Consider the following 20,370-nt stretch of genomic DNA (forward strand, 5'->3'; position numbering starts at 1 on the left):
CACTGGTCTGAAGAGCACACCCTCTTGTAGCTGAACTGTACAGTCAGCCGGATGGGCCCATGGAGGCTTATCATTAGGATGCCGATGCTGAGTTACATGGCTTACATTTCCTCATCAAATTCTTAGGCGATAAAAACTATCATCAGCAAGCCTGTGAATTCACTTCTGTCTTACTAATAACATATATATTATAGATCTAGAAATACAGCAGTACTTCTTCAAGTAGTATGTATAAAATTAGCAGATACACAAATCATGTATGACACCTGAGAAACTACTAGAACTTATATTAAAATAACAATTTATAAGACAGGCTTGGTGACACAGACTTGCAATCCTAGCTACTCAGAGGCCCAAGGCAGGAGAATCTCGACTTGCTTGGGCTACAGAATAAGTTCAATCTGACCAGTTCAGTGAGATCTGTCTCAAAATAAAAGAAGTGACAGGGTTGTTTAGAGGTGTATTTCACTGGCACAGTTACTGTCTGTTGTGCAGAAGGCCCTGAGTTGGACTCCCAGTACTGCAAGAAAGAAACAAAGCAAGACATTTGGGAAAGCACTTGACAGAAGCGGGGCTCAGGATCCACAGTAACTAGCTACTGCACCCTATGCACTCTTTCTGTGCATGTGCCTGGTATAGAACTATTTCAACTCAACAGCACATGGAAGGGGAGGGTAGAGATGGGACTGAGATCTGCACTTGGGATTTGCTTTTTCACTCCTACACACTCAGCTGCCACTGTGCCCTCCAGTCAGGCCAGAGCAAGTCTTCTGATGCTACGTAAAAGATTATGAGGGCATCCTTATACAGTACTGCTTTGACTGAACATTTTGCTTCATAGCTCTCCAGTGTTTAATTTGAACATGAAAAAGCACAGGAGCTTTCTGCAAGGCAGAAAGCCCTTATGGAAGTTTGCTAATTAAAGAACAAGAGGAAACTATAAGAACTTCAATGCTAAAGTTCTAAAAATACCTAACACTATTTATAGTGCTAGAATCGCAGACAAGCATTTTAGAAGTGGACAGCATAGAAGGAATGTACAGATTAACCTTCTCATTGTGTGGGTGAGGAAACAGCTGGAGAGAGTGAAAAGAAACTGTGCCCAGAGTCAAGAGCAACTATGTGGCCGAACCTGATTCTGAAGCTGCTTGGCCAGGCTTAGAGCCTAGGCTTTGTCTACAGACATCACAGCCCCACAGAACAGATGGCTACAAGCCACACTGGAGTACAGGGAATCCCGAGGGAAGACTGGATGGGATTTCACCCTCTAAGAGCCCTTTCAGCATATCGTGGCTTCCCCTTGCTCATGTGGGTATATTTGATCCTCAGTGTTGGCTTGACTGTCAGAGAATTAGAAACCTATCTGAAAGGATTGCTACATAGACACGGGTAAGACTCACACTACAGGAAAACAGCAGTAATAAGAAGACATAGCTCGTTATTAGTTCTCCATCAGCTGAACGACAGAGTTCAACCTGTATACATTTGTCTCCATTACTGCATACTTAAACCTATCTCTTAGCTAAAGAAGAATGTTTAAGAGTGAGGAGAGAAGAAACTTTTAGAATGAAATTTGAGACTTGGGAGTCAACATTGAAATCAGGGATTTGAAAATGTTTCTGGTAGCCATTGTTTGGCCAAAGTCAACACAGACACTCAAGGTATTAACCTTTTAAAATTTAGAGGGTGATATTCTTCCCTTCATGGCACAGATACTGACACTAAGGTGTAAGAGGAACTGACAAAGTAGACATTTATTTCCTGCATTTCATCAAGAACTTGGTGTAAGTGATAAATGCTCTAAGATGAACACGATTCAGTACAGGCCGCCAGCTAGGCATCTCTCCTCTGCGACTCACCAACACTGACAATAACCATTAAAATCAAGCGTTACAATAATGGGGTCTAGCAGACACCTTTGAACAGTAACAGCACGACCTGCCAAGTTAAGAGTTTACAAATAATGAAGCACTGTTCAGTACCCAGCCTTGCAGGTGACCTCAATAATCTTGGCCTCCTAATATTCAGCTCCACTACAGTGACCCCTAGCAGTAACAGTGACATCTGTCAACACAATATTGTGGAAGTGGTGATGTATGACAGCCAAGGCTACCTCTGGACAGGTCAGTCGCCTTGGTTGGATGTAGAACACTTGAGTACTAGTGAAGGGGCCCTTGGGAGAACAGAGGGCTGAACTCAAACTGATACTTAATTCATGTGAGTGACTCTTGAAGCACAGCTAAGCTGTGTGTGGCTGCAACCAGAGCGTCTATAAAAGCCACTGGTTGGGGACTCTAAGTCCTACCACCTCCAAATTCCTGACCAAAGGACAAATAAGAGATGTCTCAGACTATTAAATTTTGCAGTATCTTGCCAAGAAGTACTATTACATAATTAATACAAATACAAACCACAATTACAGACAGAATGTATCTGTACCAAAAAACAAAACAAAACAAAAAATCAGAGAAGCATAGTTATTTTGTTTCTCAATTTTTAAAAACTTATATTTTACGCATCATAATATATACAAAACAGGTACAGAAAAACTAATGTACCTGGAAGCCCTGTTTCAGCTAAGGATTTATTTTTCCTCAAAGGAAAGATTTAGGATTGTCTCTGAAGTTTGAAACCTGAATGTAGCACTTATTAACTGTACTATCTCAGACAAGTTGGCTCCTTCTATTTTATTTTAAAATTATGTACATGTGCGTGTGTTTGTGCACGTGAGTGAGAGGTGCCTCCAGAGCCCAGAGGAGGCCTCTGCACCCCCTGAAGTGGAGCGGTGAGCACTGGCCATGGGCACTGGGAATGAACATGTGTCCTCCGCACGCACAGCAGACAATCCTAACCGATGATCCGTCTCTACTGTGCCAGTTTCCTTTGTTTACTTTTATAACTTTTCTAGTGTTGGGAATCAGACAAATTAGGCTTTGTACCTAATTAACTCCGTTATGCCTTAGTCATACACGCATGAAGATGAGAATAAAAATTGCACTCAAATGGCTGCCGAGGGGATTAGATGAGAAATTCAATGTCAAATCTGCTGTATACTGTTGGGATGCATACAGGATTAACTAGAATAATGAAAGCAGTAATGGTTTGGGGACATTCGTGGTTGTCTGCTGAGCTCTGAACAGCCTTGAGTGTCAGGAGCAGAGGCTGGTCAGTGGGACCTCTGGACCCCAGGCTTGGGAAATCCAAGAAGAAAAGTATGAGAGCAACTGGGTGTGGTTCTCTATGACAGAGGAAAAACTGGAAAAATCCAGTTGATCAGACTACTAACTCTTCATGAAAAGGATAAAATGTCCCAAAGCTGAGAGCTGTCTGCAGTGATAATAACAGGTCTACTTGTAACTGAGTGGGCAGTGTTCTTGGGAGTCTTGCTATGAGACGGTGGAACTCTTTCGTAGTAAAACATTTAGAAACTGAAACATACAAATGAACACTTCAGTAATGCAATCCATGAACTAATTTCTATGTCTCTAGGAGCAACAATATACTTTATGGAAAAACAGCAATACTTCTTTAAAAGTTATAATGAGAATTATGGTCCTCTTTCAAGTATTTCAATTTAGATTTTAGAAGCTCAGAAAAAATTTAATCAATGGCATCTGAGGAAATGTACTTTGACCTCCAGGTAGATAACCAAAATAATTCTATCTGTTTAACTACCTTATTTTTGAACAAAGTAAAGAGAGTTAACATCATTTGGAGCATGCCGTGAACAAGAAAGAAGCCAGGTACTGGGTGGGACCCTTCGTGTCAGGGAGCTTATGAGGCAGCGCATAGCCACCTGTAACTCTAACTCCAGGAGGAGGTCTCTGTAGGCACCCCACATGCACACATGCCCACAAATAAAGAGACATGCTTACATGCGAATAAAAAGATAAATATAAAATAGAAATAGTAAATATTTAATAACCAAGCCCCAATATTTTAATAGAAAATTTCTAAAAGGCTGTTTGTTTGGGGCACTACTTTGTGCCACACTATCAAAGCTAAATCAAAGGTCAGCAAACCAGCTTCTGGGCAGTTTCCCAATATTGTTCTAGGGACCCAGGGGCCATGAGCAGCTCGAGGTCTCAGATCTGGGGAAAAGAAGGATATACAGGTACAGAAGACAACAGTACAAGCCTAGTGCATACCTAGTACTTTACTGAGACCATCAAACCGTTCAGTAGAAGACTGCCTCCTCTCAATGCCTGCTTTATGATCCCTTAAGGGAAGGAAGGTCTAGAACCTTCACTGACTGTTACAAGGTACCAGGAACAACTAAATACATTAAATACTTTGACAAGTGAAGCAAGCTGGGCATGGTGGGCCACACACAAAGGCAGGCAGACCTATGAGCTGGAGGCCAGTCTGGAGTACAGAGGACGTTCTAGGCCAGGGGTAGGCAGAGAGACCCTGTTTCAAAAGCAGAACAAGGCAAACAAAGAAACCCATGCCAGCACCACAGGCTTCTAAGAACCACATCGGCATCGTCTTACTTGGATGTTTTGGTTCAACAGCAACTCTCACAATAGGGGTGGCTTCGAAGTTGAGGGGGATGAACGGCGGGCAGGAGGGCAGGCTGCACAGAGTCGCAGATTTCAGCACAGAGTCCTGGAGGCCTCCAATTCCTGCAGAGAGAAAAGACCCATGGGACCAATCAGTTCTGAACGTACGTTAAGAAAGTAACAGCACAGACCTGCATGTACCTAGCACACTGCCAAACTGATAGGAATAAGGTAGGCTTGCTGTGCATGGTGGTTTTTGTTTTTGTTTTTTTTTTTTTAACCTAGATAATATTACTCTTGCCAAAAATATAAAAATTCTGGGTGGGTGTGGTGGGACACAACTTTAATCCCAGCACTCTAGAGCAGAAGCAGGTGGTTCTCTGTGAGTTCCAGACCAGTCAGTAAAATTCAGTGAGATCCTGTTTCAAAAAATAAACAAACAAACCAACCCCCAGAACTTTGCTATTTTCTCTTTTGCAGGTAGGCAAATTCAGTTGCATCAGGTTTAATGAAAGCATATCTATTTTGGCAACAGAAATGATCACTTCTAGGCTCCGTGTTTGTGTATATCGAGGCTCAGTCTGGAAAGGGTCTGCTGTAACAGCAGGAAGACCTGAGTTTGGAGTGGGGAGAATTTCCTAGAGACGAAGGGGTATCTGATCTCATATCCAGAATCGGTGTGGACAGGATTTCAGAACACATTAAGAACCATGCATGAGGACCATTTGGGAGTCCCTGTGCTGAAAACAAGGACTGAAAAAGCTAAGAGGGAAGGAGGGGTCACCTGCTTTAGGGAAAGGTGCTGCAAGAGAAAAGGGCAGTGCTATGGGCGGAGAAACAACTAAGGAAAGGTAAGTCTGTGGTGGTCACCAGACAAGCGGATGCAAAAACCCTAGAGTGGGAAAAGGGAGGCCATTCGACCCAGTACAGCAGCCAGTCTGGGACTGGAGACCTGAGGCAAGGGCTGGGCCATGTACCCGGAAGGCAGCTCACAGGAATCTCCTTGTCTGACCACGCCCATGGAAGCCAGAACACAGTCAGGTGCACCATCTCATGAAGTCAGTTCCAAGTGTAAAGGACAAAGAGTTCTGCTGTGATCAAGCCTGTGGTCCCATCTGTATACATCTATGCACTACAGCAAACCCGTCTGACTGAAGTCATAATTCATCAATGCTGTACCTGTTGGCCTAGGATCGGGAAGTGTGTCTAGCTGCACTTCTTCCTGTTTGTCTCCCTGGTATCAAGGTGGGACAGATCTGGGGCTGGCAAAATCTCCAGCAGGGCTACTAGAAATGAGGCCAGGCTTCAGGAAAACCCCGTAGTGAGTATACCGTCTCAAATTTCATCCATCTGCTTCTGACCTCTGACAGAGACACTTCCCTCCCGCACACAGCACAGGGCCTCACTGGAAGGGCAAATGCTGCTCTTTCCTCTCACTATGGATATGAGCTGAGGATGGTCAGTGAGTAGTACTAGCTCTCTGACTTCTGGGTACATTTTGCTGTTCCAGCAACCAAACCTATTCTTGTTATTTAGATCTGCCCACTACTGCTGGCATGACAAGAATTCCCCCAAATAGAAAGTGCTACAGAATTCATAGCAAAGGACATGATCCGAAGAGCAAAAGACCCTGTTACCTGCAAGTACATTTAATTTTTTTCGAATCTTATTTCTTAAATGTTTTAACCTCCCTTTAGGTTCCACTACCAGAGGTAGTGGAAAAGAATATGGATATGGGGTAGAGGAGTGGACCTGTTTACAAAGGTTATTTGGAGCAACTCCCATCTGTGTTGTCTTGAAATTGGCAGTTCAGTTCACAGGTCAGCAGGCAGCAGCTCAATCCACTAGCAAATACCTCACAGATACACCAGCAGTCCAGTTTGGCAGAGTTGGGTTAGCAACAACTGTGACAGGACCTACCAGAGACAGCCAGGCCTCAGCAGGAAGGCCCAACAGGAACACCAGGGCTGTGCTTTTCTCAGGAAAGCAAAGATCAATGAAGGCCCACAAGTGTGGCACAGCTAGGTGTACCAGCAAGCCAAGTTCTCTCTCCGTTCTTATTTATACCCTCCAAACTTGTGTCCTCCACGTCTTGCCTCAGCACATGCATCCGATCAGCCTGAGTCTGAGGAAGTGGTAAGAAATCGCAGCGCACCACCACAAGTTTTTTGGTACGTTTCTCCCTATGGCATTCTGACAAACGGAGCTTAACTATGCACTGTAAGGTGGACCAATACATGCGTGTTGTTAGCAAAGACTCCTTCATCACGCCTCCTTTCACGTGCTTGCTTTAGCAGAACATCCTCTCTCCGGTGTCTGCTTCAGTGAAACGTTCCTTCCCAAGTCTGCCTCAGCCTTTCACACCTGTGCCCACTGGAACGAAGCGTTCCTTCATGTGTTCGCCCCAGCAAAACACCATCCAATCAACTTTCCAAAGAACCCTCAACTTTCTACTTCACCTGTATTACAAGTTACTGGTTATATTTATTTTAAAATATAATTTAAAGACACAGAAAAAGGACTATTAAAGTTATCAGCAAATCACAGTAGACTGAAATCTCTGTGAGAATTCGGTGATAGGATGCAGGGCAGCAGTAAACGTGCGCAGTTTGGTTGATATCAAATACAGTCTGAGACAAACTTTTTGCCTTAAAAATAATGCCATCAAATTCAGTTTCGGAAAACACAAAAACAGCGTACACATTATCTAACATCTTTACACTGCTTCAGTTTCTTTTTCCCTCCCAATTTTTCCTCTTAGGGAACACCTTTATGCTATCACAACACTTACTAATCTTGCTTGCTTTCTTTAAATTATGATTTTTTTCACTTCTATCATTTCAGTCAATATTAAAATTAGCCAGGCATGAGATCCCCACACTCAAGAGGCTGAAGTGTATGAATCGGAGTTAGTTTGTGCTATACAAACCTTTTCTCAAAACAGAAGCCTAACCTTACTATTCCTTTCATCTAAGACTTGTAGGGAGGACACATTCCCAAGGAGTCATTTAAGATCTCTGACTTAGGAAGAGACAGGTTCCATGCGAAAGCCACTGTGATGGTGGCCATCATTTTTAGTCCCCATATTTATTTCCAAGGGTCTTTTTTAATTCACTTTATACCCCACTACTACTCCTCCCACAATTTCTTCCCCCCATTCCTTCTTTCCTTCCTCTCTGAGAGGGTTGCCCCAACCCCCCACTTGGAATTCTCCAACCCTGGCACATCAAGTTTCTTTGAGGCTAGGTTCATCCTCTTCCACTGAGGGCAGACAAGGCAGCCCAGCTAGAAGAACATATCCTACGGTCAGCCAACAGCTTTTGGGATAGCCCCATTCCAGTTGTTCAGGACCCACATGAAGACCAAGCTGCACATCTGCAATATATGTGCCGGGGGCCTAGGTCCAGCCCATGTGTGCTCTTTGTTTGGTGGTTCAGTCTCTGAGAGCCCCAAGGGTCCAGGTTAGCTGAGTCTGTTCATCTTCCTGTGGAGTTCCAATCCCCATTGGGGCCTGAGGTCCTTCCTCCTGTTCTTTCATAAGAGTCCCCAAGCTCTATCCACTGTTGGGCTGTGGGTGTCTTGTATCTGTCTGAGTCAGATGCTGGGTCAAGCCTCTCAGAGGACAGCCATACTAGACTCCTGTCTCCAAGCACAACAGAGTATCATTAAAAGTGTCAGAGATTGGTGCTTGCCCATGGAATGGGTCTCAGGTTGGGTCGGTCATTGGTTGGCCATTTCCCCAGTCTCTGCTTCATTCCCCGTGCCTGTTTTTCTTGTGGACAGGAAGTTTTGTGAGTGGGTTGGTATCTCTATCGCTCCACTGAGGTTCCTGCCGGGCTACAGGAGGTGGCCTCATCAGGCTTCATATTATTTCCAACTTTTAAGAAAAAAAAGTGCTGGAGAGATGGCTCAGCAGTGAAGAGCACCGACTGCTCTTCCAGAGGTCCTGAGTTCAAATCCCAGCAACCACATGGCGGCTCACAACCATCTGTAATGGGATCTGATGCCCTCTTCTGGTGTGTCTGAAGACAGTTATAGTGTACTTATACATAAAATAAACAAATCTTAAAAAAAAAAAAAAAGAATTGAAAAAAAAAAGTAGAAAGACCAGATTAAGGAATCTGGAGATAAAAGCGGTTTATGGAACAACAAGAGCTTGTACTTTTGTAACTGACTAAAGGTAAATGAGTTTGCACTCTAGCTGTACCTCATAGACAGGATGACAGTCATCAGAACCAAATAAATGCTGTTCTTCAACCAGGCACAGAGGCCCTGACGAGGCTTTCTACCATTCATTTGATTCTTTTGAATCAATTAGTATTTCCAATGGCCCTTTTTTCCAGGCTGTCCCTAATATCCCTACTAAGAGGTAGCTCAGACACAAAGAATACAAAAAACATATATGAAAAGATTGGTTAAAATATTTTACAGAGATTGAGAAGTAGACTGGCTTTCTGTTCCATAGGCTGAATCAATCTGGCATGAGGGTGTCCCATAGGCAGGGAGATGGTAGTGCTACTACTACAGGCTAACACTGCTTTCTGGGGACAAGCTGATCAGCTGTCTGTACAGAAAACAACATTACTGTCTTAGGAAAAACTTAGCTTTGTAAAATACTCCTCCTGGGTTTGAAATTTGTTAGAAAACATGTTAACATTCTAGCTAGCAGGAGCTCCCTAGTGTTTAACATTATCATAGTGAAAGACACCCAGCCTGCCCTTCCCAAGCTGGCTGGGCAGAGTTTATGGGTTCCATGAAGTGCTGGAAACACTTGCTTGCACACAGCCTCAGGTCTGTTGGAGCGGAGAGCCACTTTGGAAGGAACACGGGAACTTTTTTACTGCTTAAGTACATCCCTCAGGATGTGGGATGTCCTTGGTTGTGCAAAGCGACATTTTGCCCTATGACCGATGCTACTGGTACCCAAGGAACCCAATTCATCGGCCCCCAGGTTATACTCCAGTTCTACTTCCTTGTCACTCAGACTCAGCAGTGACTCAGCTCCAAGAACGCTAGTGAACCACACTCTACAACCCTCATCATGGAGGTGGGAGATGAAGGGGGGGGAGGCCAGAAACAAAAACATGCTTCTCCAAGCCTGCTTTGCCAGCGTTGCCAAGGTTGACGGGTATGGGCTAGCTAAGGTGTTCAGAAGACTGGTTGGCCTGTTAGGTATGCTAAGCAGGCCCATGAAGTCAACACTGTCAGCTTCCTGATGTTAGGGATGGCCCCAGAGAAAGTCTTGCAGCAATGACATCATAATGTCATTTTCCCTCTTTCTTATAGGAACAAAAAACTAAAAACAGTTCTTAGGCAGGTTACATTAGGAACTGGAAGCCCTTTCCTTAGAAAAGAATAATAAAAAAACTAACACCTTAAAAATTATAAGTTTTAAATTTTGTTATATTTAGGAAGGGGGAGCAAATTACCCATTGAGGTAAGAGTTATAACCGTATCACAGAGGGTTTCAAATTATGCTCAAGATGCAGTCAAGGGGAGCCAGCTCACTAGACTCCTGTGGAAACATCCTCACCCGATGGGGTTTAGTAGACAAAACCAGGCCTGAGAGATGAGGACTGAAAAGGAAGCAGATGAGTGGTCAGCCCCCAAGTGTTGTCGAATTCTGTGTCAAAGGCAGAAGAGAGAGACTAGAGGAAGCCTTCCTGTTGTCTCAGTGTTACACCAGGACAAAGCAGCACTGAAGCTCCAGCCCAGCAAACAAGAAAGCATGTGTGTCAGTAAGACAGTGGAAACAACATTTCCTCTGGCCAGAATAGCTGTGAGTGACTGACAGCTGGCTGTGCAAGGTGAGGGAGGAGATTCTAGGCCCAGTCATAACAGAGAGAAGCTCTAGCCCTAACAGTCCCAGAGTGACGTGGGGGAGAACAAGGCTCAAGGCACTGCAGACAGGTGAGCAAGGGCTGACCTTCACCCCATGGACTCTACTCTTTAGTGTGAGGGCTGTGGACACAGCAGACCACAGTTTAGGATTAAGGACTGAATGGAGCTGGTCCCTGTGAACTTCACAGCATGGACTCTAGTCTCTGGTGTACAGGCCGTGGACGTGGCGGACTACGGCTGTATTTGGGAGTGAGGTGGGGCTGTCCCTATGGCGGTCTGTTAGAGGCTGGAAAGAATTAAGGAAAGGGGAGCATTGCTAGTCGTTGTGTGATAAACACTTGGATCTACCTTTTAGTGTTTTCTATAGTTTGTTTTTGAAGTTTCATAGTTCGTGTCTAAGTTTTAAAGTTTAGAAAGTTGTGTTCACAGAACTGATTAATAAATATTAAAACTTTCCCTAGCCTTCCAATAATATGAGTTTTAAGGGCAGGGGTTCAAAACAGGCACTACATAATGATTCTCTAAGGACTGAATGAATGTGAGCACTTCCTGTCCTGACGGAGCTTAAGAATGACGGAACAAATGCAGAGAAACAAGGAATTACAGTACAATATGACTAGTGTTATAACAGGGCAAGCTCATTCTGTTTACAGAAAAGAGAATTCAAAAGGTTCTAGGCTTCCTTAAGAAACTGAAACAGAGGGATAAGGAGACAGCCATGCAGAGTGTGTGGGAGGGCGTGCTAGAGAGCTGAAATGGCACCATTGTGGGCCCAAGGGAGACCACAAGGTCCTCACTGACAGACGCAGTGTGGAGCCTAACACAGGACTGAAGAGACATTTCACCCGAGTCCCCCCTCTCTGGGATCTTGCAAATGCTCTCAGTTCTTTCCTCTAGTCCACATGTGTGCTTGTTATGTTTGATGTGGAATCAGGGGATTTGAAACTAATTACAGCTCTAACCATTTATTGTGCAATAAATGAAGCAGTGATAATTAGAAAGGTCACAGCAGCAGCTGTTGTGCTAATAGACATGCTCATTAGATTTTTGAACTTATATTTGGTGTATGATATGAACTATATGAATCTATCATATGTATACACTAAAGAATGAGCTACAAAGAATAACAGATTTGTAATCACAATTCCATCCATGTATGGGCTCTGTACCCTGTCCCACTGACCTAGCTTTCACTGTGTAGGTAACACACTGCTTTAGACAATAGCCTTCAGGGTGAGTTTCAAATGGAGCAATATAAAAAAAACGGAGACACATACAAAGGTCAGCATACAAGAAGCATAACATGCTTAGTTAGAGTAGATTAAAAATAATGCTGTTCATTTGTTTAAAGACAAAACTTAAGGACAGAGGGAAGAAGAAAGGAAGGAAAGGGAGAGAAGGGAAGGAGAGAAGAGAGCAGGGTAAAAGAGGAAGGAGAAGAGACATAGGGCTATTTGCGATAGGCAAGCATACTCTGACTCCTTGTGCCTTGAAAACCCAAATATTTCCAACTGGAAAGAGGAAATGAGTTCTCTCTGGATGAACTCCATCTCAGGTACAAGACGATCCTGACCAGAATAATCAAAGGACAGAAAGCCACGGGAAAGCTGAATGAATAGGTGGAAGCAGAGAAGGGCGCCTCCAACTGTGAGCTGCTTCTCTTCACTGAGGACCAGACTAAAGACAACGATGAGGGGCCAGCTCATGACCCTTTTCATGAGAAAGTGGCACAGCTCCGGGGGACAAGCGTACAGAAGCATAATGGTGATGGGGTAGATGCAAGGTCAGTGGGAAGCAAAGAGCCAGAGACGGCATGTGGATGGTAAGCCCAAGGGGCAGACAGGAGGGCCCATCAGCAAGCAGCAGCAAGACTATGAAACAGATGAAACAAAAACCAAAACACAAAAGCCCACAAATGGAACACCGACCCGAGGACTCTACAATACTAGACTCATAAACCTACTATAATGTTAAGCACAGTCTTTGTAACAAAAGATACAAAACAAGTGAGAAAATGGCTGACTTTAGAGGATCAGAGCATACGTCCTAGTGTAAGCCAAGGAGCCCTGAAGGCATATGAATGATGGATATGAGCATATCTACAAAAAGATGACAAGAGGAAGAGCCTTGGTTGCAAAAAACGGAAAACAAAAATCTCCACACCTTAATCTCATTAAACAGTAACCCAAATATAAACTAAAACAAGACCTCATTTCACCTCTACAAGTGGTGCAGAAGAACCAGGTTTTGGTGCCGATGTGCACCAAAAAGGGGTGCTTGGTGTACTGAAGATGAGACTAAAGCTCGTCACGACTGCTACTAGCATTCAGTGGGATGAGCAAATGTCTAGAACCAAGAAGTCAGCCCCTTCTTATGCATGGCTTATGGCTTCTATGGTGGCTAAGTAACCAATGGTAATCTGAGCTTAAATCTAATTCCATTTTAATAGCAAAGGTTGTTGTCCTCTTTTTGCAGTTAAACATATACTAGAATTTTAAGACTGCAATTACCACATAAATCAGAGGAAGAATGAATCTGTTTTGAAAACAAGATACCCACCATTTTACCAACAGCCACTTAAGGCAGCCACCAATTCCACACATTCTATCACACTGTATGTATGTGTACCCATGACATAAATACCATGTGTATAAGTAATTGAGTTAATCGTACCTCTGACACGGTCACAAAAGATCTTTACATTCCAAAGGGCACTGTGCTTTATTACAGATAACTTCCCTTTTGTTGGCCATATAACTAAATTGTTATTCTGTGTTGAAATTATGTAGTTAGACAGATTTTTTTTTTCTTTTTTTTGGAGCTGGGGACTGAACCCAGGGCCTTACGCTTGCTAGGCAAGTGCTCTACCACTGAGCTAAATGCCCAACCCCGACAGATTTTTTTTATCTTTGAATTTCATTTCTAGGAAGAAAGGTGGTGTTAGATTAGCTATTAAAACCAGGTTTGGGTTGATAGGGTCAAAAACCAATGCTCTAGTAAACACCCATGTGTTCAAAGATGCTTGCTATAACACTTCAAAGGGCTGAAAGCAAGAGGGCTTGGAAGGTGGAGGCCTGACCCTCCTCTTCTGCTTATGGATCAGCATAGAGCTCTTGGCTCTCTCTCCAGCATCTTGTCCACCGGCTACCATGCTCTCTGCCAGAATGAGATGGACTTAGCTTCTGAAACTGTAAGCAAGTCTCCAATTAAATTACTTTTTTAAAAATAAGAGTTGTCTTGGTCATGGTGACTCTTCATAGCAATAGTACACTGACAAGGACAGAGGCTGGTATCAGGGAGCAGGGTACTGCAGTGACAGGCCTGACCCTACTGCTTGTTGGAGGAATATAGAAGACTTTGGGGCTTTGGACTAGAAAAGCCATTAGGCACTTTAATGTGCTTAATGGGTTATCCTAATAAGAGCATGGAAGACAGTAATGGGGTCATTTGAACTGTGGAGGCTCAGCAGAGGAAGTTTCACGGCGGGGAGGAATATTAGGAAGTGGCTTAGAGATCATTCTTGGGATATTTTACACCCTTGTTCTAACAATCTGTTTGAGGCTATTGAAGAGTTTTGGATTAATGACACTGGCAGAGGAGATTTCAAGACAGTCCAGTATTGACTCTGTGATACAGTTATTGGTAATCACTTTTACGCAGCTCTATAAATAAAAAAAGCAAGCTGGACCAAAAAGAATACAAAATGTACAGTCTGAGAAACAAAGGAGCATCACAAAGTGTAATGAAGCTAAGTTAGTGCTCCCGGAGTTAAAAAGTTTAAAGGAAAGTCTGATGCTTATGGAATAAAGGGAGTGGTGACTTTAAGGGCAGGACCCCACCCAGCTAAGCTTCCAACTTATGAAAAGAATTAAAGGAAAACTTAAGCATCTAAGCAAATCATCAATGACAGAAAGCTGATGTAAATATAATTGAGGGAAGGGGTCAAGTTCTAGCCCCATCATGCAGCAGAACTTGTAGAATCTCCCTCCACTGCTAAGAAGATGAGGAAAGACAATGAATGGGTAGGGCTGAATTCAGGGTGTTTCTGCATGGAAGCAAAAGATGCCACTGCAGCCAGCTATGAAGGGGAAGCACAGGCTGCCTCAGAAACTCCAAAATGCCATAGATGACAGAGTCAGGGGATACATGCTAAGGACTGCAGCTAACTGGGTATGGAACCAACTCAAGAGAGAAGCACGCAGCAGCCAACAAAGCAAAAGGGAGCTGGAAACAGCAAGGATGCTTTGACACCAGACAGAGAGATGCAGAATTGGAGTTCTCCCTAACGAGTTTCAGTCTTGCTTTGGAATAGTAATGCATATTCTGTACCAATGTCAGAAATCTGTGGTCTGCTTTTTTATTTTTATTTTATAAGTCTTACAATTAAAAGATCGCCATGAGTCTCAGAAGAGACTTTGAGCCTTTGGAATAAGAATGACTCATTATTTGAATGCTTGGTCACCAGGGAATGGCACTATTTGAGAAGGATTACGAAGTGCGGCCTTGTTGTAGGAAGTATGTCACTGGGGGTTGGGCCTTAAGGTTTCAAAAACCCAAGCCAGGCTTAGGCTCAGTCTGCTGCCTGCCCACATGCCCGCCCATCTGTCGTCTGTCTCTTTCTGTGTCCCTCCCTCCCTCCCTCCCTCCCTCCCTCCTCTCTCTCCCTATCATCCTTGCTGTTTCCAGCTCCCTTTTGCCTCTCTGTAGATCAGGATGTAGCTCTCAACACCACAGCTGCCTGCTCCTTTGTTCCTCACCATGAGATGAACTTAGCATCTGAAACTGTAAGTAAGCCCTAGTTAAATGCTTTCTTTTGTAAGAGCTGCCTTGGACACAGTGTCTCTTCACAGCAATAGGATAGTGACTAAGATACCAGGGGTCTAAATACTTAAGTAAAAGAAATGGGGATCTAGTTTGGGCAGAGCACTTGTCTAACATATGCCAGGTCTTAAACCTGTCTGGTGAAAAACAAAAACAAGAACAAATAAAACCCCCCAAACCACCACCAACAACTTGAAAGCCACTTTCAATAACTATGAACAGAAGACCAGAAGAAGTACATTTTGATAAATTCAGAAAATGGAGTCCACATGGGGTGTGGGAATCTCTGAAGTGGAGCATAGTGGCAGCCACCCATAACCCCAGTACTGCAGAGCTAGAGACAGGAAGAGGATCATGAACTACAGACAGAACAGCCTAGCTACAGAGTGAGACTGTCTCAGAAACCAAATTAACTTCCCTCACATCCATGAAACAGCATAAGGGAACACAAATCACAACAATACGATCTATGTTCAAAGGTAACGATTCAGTGTACATGTACGGCACAAGCCATCTGTTTACAGCTACCTACTGAAGCTGGGATCAGGCTGCAAACACCGTCTACAGCACTGTATGTGGGAAACACACAGCAGCCTCAACAAAGTGACTACCACTGGAGCATGTTGCTGAGGAGGGAAAGACACAAGGGCTCCTTAGGTGACCACTCAACATTAACAGAAGAGTGGATAAAATTACAGGAAAACTTCCAAATCAGTTAAACGCAGATGAATGTGTGGGTGTTCACTGGATTATTCACCACTTAAATACTGCAAATGTTAAACTGTTGATAAGGCTCTTGACTGTCTTTTTACATTTTCATATTTTTGTAATGTGTAATATTTTGCTTTTTGCTGAGTTCACCAAGAAGCGTATCTCTGGGAGCTGGGGAGACATCTCAGGATGTCCTCCCCTTGAAGCATGGGAACCTGAGTACAATCTCTAGATGGTAGGGAAAGTGCTGGATGTGGAAGAGTGTGATCCCGGTGCCATGGGAAGCGGGGACAGGAGGGTCCGTGGGCTCACTGGCCACCCAGTCTAGTGTAATTAGTGACGCCAGACCGAGGAAAGAGTCCCTCTCACAGGGAGTGAACACGGGTTCCGAAGGTAACATTCCAGGTTGTCTTCTACCCTTACATAAACCCGCAGACACGCGCTCTTCAGAGTGGCCACCCTGAGTGCCTAGTGGAATAAGGACACACAGGAAAGATGGACTCAGAACATCAGGAGTGCTATCCCTTTTGTTCCCACACATTTAAACAAATGATCTCAGCAAAATTCCTACTTTTATTACAATAACATTTTCTAAAATGTAAGTTAGAAAAACAAGAGCAGAAACAGCCACTGCTGTTTCTGGGGCTTGAATGAATGCTTCCACTGTGTGAGCGATCACGGAGTAATAAACGTGGGATTTTACTTTCAGTGAATTACGCTAGTATTAATCACTCTGAGCCACGAAACTGAAACTGGTCTCTGGGCTGTCAGACTTGGATCTCTCTGTGCCTGGTGTCCACAGGGAGGTTTGGGTTCCTATCAGATGGGGAATGGCTTGTTTCTTAGGTTAATTAAGGTCCTTCCTGAGAGTGAGGTGGGGAAGAACCTGAGACAGGGGAAGGCTGTGCTGACTCTCAGCCCCACCAACAGGTCCTCACCTGCAGGCTACGCTTCCTCCAGCCAGTGATCGGATCATTTCACTACCAGTGGGCCTGCACACCAGTCACTCTCCTGCACCCTTTATCACCAGTACTGAACACTTTTCTAATGGACACTATTTTACTCAGTCTATTCAGAAGTGATGGAACTTGGAGTGGCCGGCCTATGGAATCTCTTTGGTCAACACAGTGATCTGAGACTGAACCCTGCTGAAAGAGCACTTCCTATAATTTTTTAGAAATTTATTTCACTAAGTACCTACTGATCACTCATGCTTACAGCTGTGCTGAAGACCATAGGACGCAGACAAAGACAAGATCATTTCCGGTGTTTGGTTACAGCGGCTGTTCCTACTGCATTTTAAAAATGTACTTTTAACTTGTATGCAAAAACATCAAAGTTTTACATGTTAATGGAGTACCCTAACTATTGACATGTTTGTACTGTGTGGTATTTAGATCAGGTTAAGCATGTCTACCTCACTAACATTTAGTCTCCTCCCCCTTCTCTCTCTCTCTGCTTCCTCTCTCTGCCTTGGCAGTTCTTACTAGAAAGCAAAGCTCTCAATGGAAGTTTCTGCCATGATGGATCCACCTGCTGTAAATGGTCTATCCTACTTCCCCTGTTTACACTTGGGGAAAGCAAAACATGTGCCAACCCCAAGCTGTTAGGAAGGAACGGTTAGATAAACTTACAAAAGGTGCCGATGTTAGAGTGTGTGACCCGGCATGTGTCATGCCTTCAGTGAAAGTCATTTTTGAATTGTGAAATCTTTCAAAGTCCTTGCTAGTTTTTGGAAACTGCTACACATTGACATCTCCTGTGGTCATTCCCCCAGGCAGGGACACGCCAGGAACAGTAGTGTAGTCCCAGCTGGTGACTGCTGGAGCTGTGTTAGAGCTCAGCCCACCACTGCTTGCTTCCTGAAACCCTAACCCTGACTATGCATCTCCAGGCTCTTCATGCATCTGCGGCTTGATGCGGCATGGGTGCCACTAAGCTGCACGCCCAGCCCTGCTAACTCAACTTTAAGCAAGACACCTCAGTTCAATTCAAGCTAATATCCATTTCCAGAGCATACATTACTTTCCCAGTAAGAAGGAGCAGCCTGCACAATGGTTCTGCTACTATGGCCTAAAAATAAAAGGGAGTGATCACATTTTCTCTCTTAGTAGAACTTCAATATGAGGGGAGGTGAGATGGCACAAGTTTGATCCTCAGGACAAAGGGGACGAAAGGAGAGGGCTTCCCACAAGGAGAGACTCCCACAGGCTGGCCTCCCACCTCCACACAGGAAGGGTGGGTGTGCTGTGGCACGCAGTGCCTGCCTCAGAGTAAATCAGTGTGTTTAAAAGTTTCAGACGATGAAAAACACTTCAGTGCAGCTTTTCATATTAACATCAACTTGAATATCAAAAAGATTTTACATTACAGTCGTTATGAGTTTTAATTAGATACTGTAAGAACGCTGGCTAATACTGGTATGAAAGCAATCAAAGTATTAAAAAAGCTGGTACTGTAAGGGCTGGATTAATGTTGATTCAATTATAAATAAGTGAAAATAACCAATAAGGCTCAAGATTGATATGGCCATTCTATTTGTTTCCTTTCAGTACAATACATCTTTGCAGGGCAACAGGACTTCCTAACCAGATAGGCCACACTAAATGCCTAGAGACTGAGTAAATACGTATGCCTATCAGAATACTATGAGTCACTAAACAAACTGAATTTGGATGACCATTTAAAGTAGAATATACAACTTTATGCAAATAAGACTATAGCGTTAGCATCTAGTGATCATTCAAAAATGAAAAAAGTGTTGCCAATTTTACACTGAAAACCTACTAGTCTCAAGCTATAAGAACTTGTGAATGGCCAAATGGACAGCTATGCTGGACTCAGCGGTCAACCTTCCCTTCTACTCTCGCCTCACAAAACAAAACGCAGACCTAAATCTGCTACGTGAACAATAAAGTTTATGAAGGAGCAACCTCCCATCCCAGTACTGTCCAGGCCTCAGTGAGAGAGTGGAACCCTCATCCTAAGTGGGATGCCTTCATCAAACCCTGCCCATCAGGGCTCAGGAGCCACGCGGAAGAGGAAGCAGAAGGGGTGTGAGAGCCGGGGATGATGGGTGACTCAAAGGGAACCATCGTCAAGCACAACAGGACTGATGCTCACATGAACTCAGACTGCGGCAGCACACACAACCCACTCAGGTTCAAGTCAGGCAGTACCAGCAACAAGACGGGGGAATGGACGTGGGTTCCCTAACAAAGAAGGCATTTGTAACTAAATCACAAAGGGGAAGCCATCTTCTCCAGTGGAGTGTCACTGAGTATATCAACCACAATCCAGGGCAGGCCTCAGGCTCAGGAGGAGGTGACTAACACAAAATGAACTTGATGGTGTGTGTGTGTGTGTGTGTGTGTGTGTGTGTGTGTGTGTGTGTGTGTGTGTGTATGAGGGAGTGTGTTCCTTCGTTTGACATTTTTTTAATCTTATTGGTATTTTGTTTGTTTTGATTTTTTTTAATTTTATTTTTATTGGGTATTTTATGTATTTACATCTCAAATGTTATCCCTTTCTCCCTTCTCCCATTCCCCCTTCCCCTGCTTCCATGAAGATGCTCCCACTTCCATCCACCCACTCCCACCTCAATGCCCTGGCATTCCCCTATACGGGAGAAATGATCCTTCACAGGACCAAGGGCTTCTCCCCCTACTGATGCCAGACAATGCCATCCTCTGCTACATATGTGGCTTGAGCCATGGGCCCCTCCACGTGCTTTTTTAAAGAGAGAAAAGAAAAAAAAAAAAACATAAAGTTGGGTTTAGGGATGAGAGAAGTTGGGGGGGACAGGATTGAAATATAGTATATAAAAATTTACATAAATACAAAAAAGAGTAACCCTTGACTTTAGAGTAAGAAAAGACTTTCATAAATAGGTATCCAAAGCATGAGTTACAGAATAACTGTAAAGTCTTAGATTATGTTTTAACTAAGAACCTCAGTTTATTAAAAGACATCACTGGAGAGCCAAAGGTTACTCAGAGAAGGGGAGGAGAAGGAGGGAGGGAGAAAGGGAAGGAGGAAGAGAAGGAAAAGGAAGAGGAAGAGGAAGAGGAGGAGGAAGAGGTGGAGGAGGAAGAGGAAGAGGAGGAAGAGGTGGAGGAGGAAGAGGAAGAGGAGGAAGAAGAGGAGGAGGAGGAAGAGGAGGAGGAAGTATCTGTAGTCTACCCATTGAGCCAGGGACTTCCAAGGGGAAAGAAGATACAAAGGAGGCCTATAGTTCAATAGAAAAACAGAGCAAGAATAAAAAGTACACGCTGGACAGGTTTTTCACAAACAGAAATCAGTGGTCAACAAGTAAAAGGAATTTCTTTTCACAAGTCATCATCGGAAATCTAACAGGAATCGAACAGAATACATGAATGGCTCAAATGAAAACAAAAGCAGAAACAAATGTTGGTAGGTAGGTAGTACCCAGATCCTCAGACACTGCTGTAGGAAGTCTAGGAAACCTAAATTCTTACTCACTATACACAAGCAT

General features: G+C 43.8%; 1 protein-coding gene across 1 annotated transcript in view; it reads right to left on the minus strand.

The window, feature by feature from the left end:
• The window catches only part of Efl1 (elongation factor like GTPase 1), a 122,478-nt gene that overhangs the window by 23,980 nt on the left and 78,128 nt on the right, over positions 1–20,370 (minus strand). Inside the window, exon 16 of the mRNA XM_032893298.1 lies at positions 4,494–4,625. Within this exon, the coding sequence (XP_032749189.1) occupies positions 4,494–4,625 (132 nt within the window). The remainder of the gene's footprint in view (positions 1–4,493; positions 4,626–20,370) is intronic.

The sequence above is a fragment of the Rattus rattus genome, chromosome 2 (genome assembly GCF_011064425.1).
Source record: "Rattus rattus isolate New Zealand chromosome 2, Rrattus_CSIRO_v1, whole genome shotgun sequence".
In the NCBI taxonomy this organism is placed as follows: Eukaryota; Metazoa; Chordata; class Mammalia; order Rodentia; family Muridae; genus Rattus; species Rattus rattus.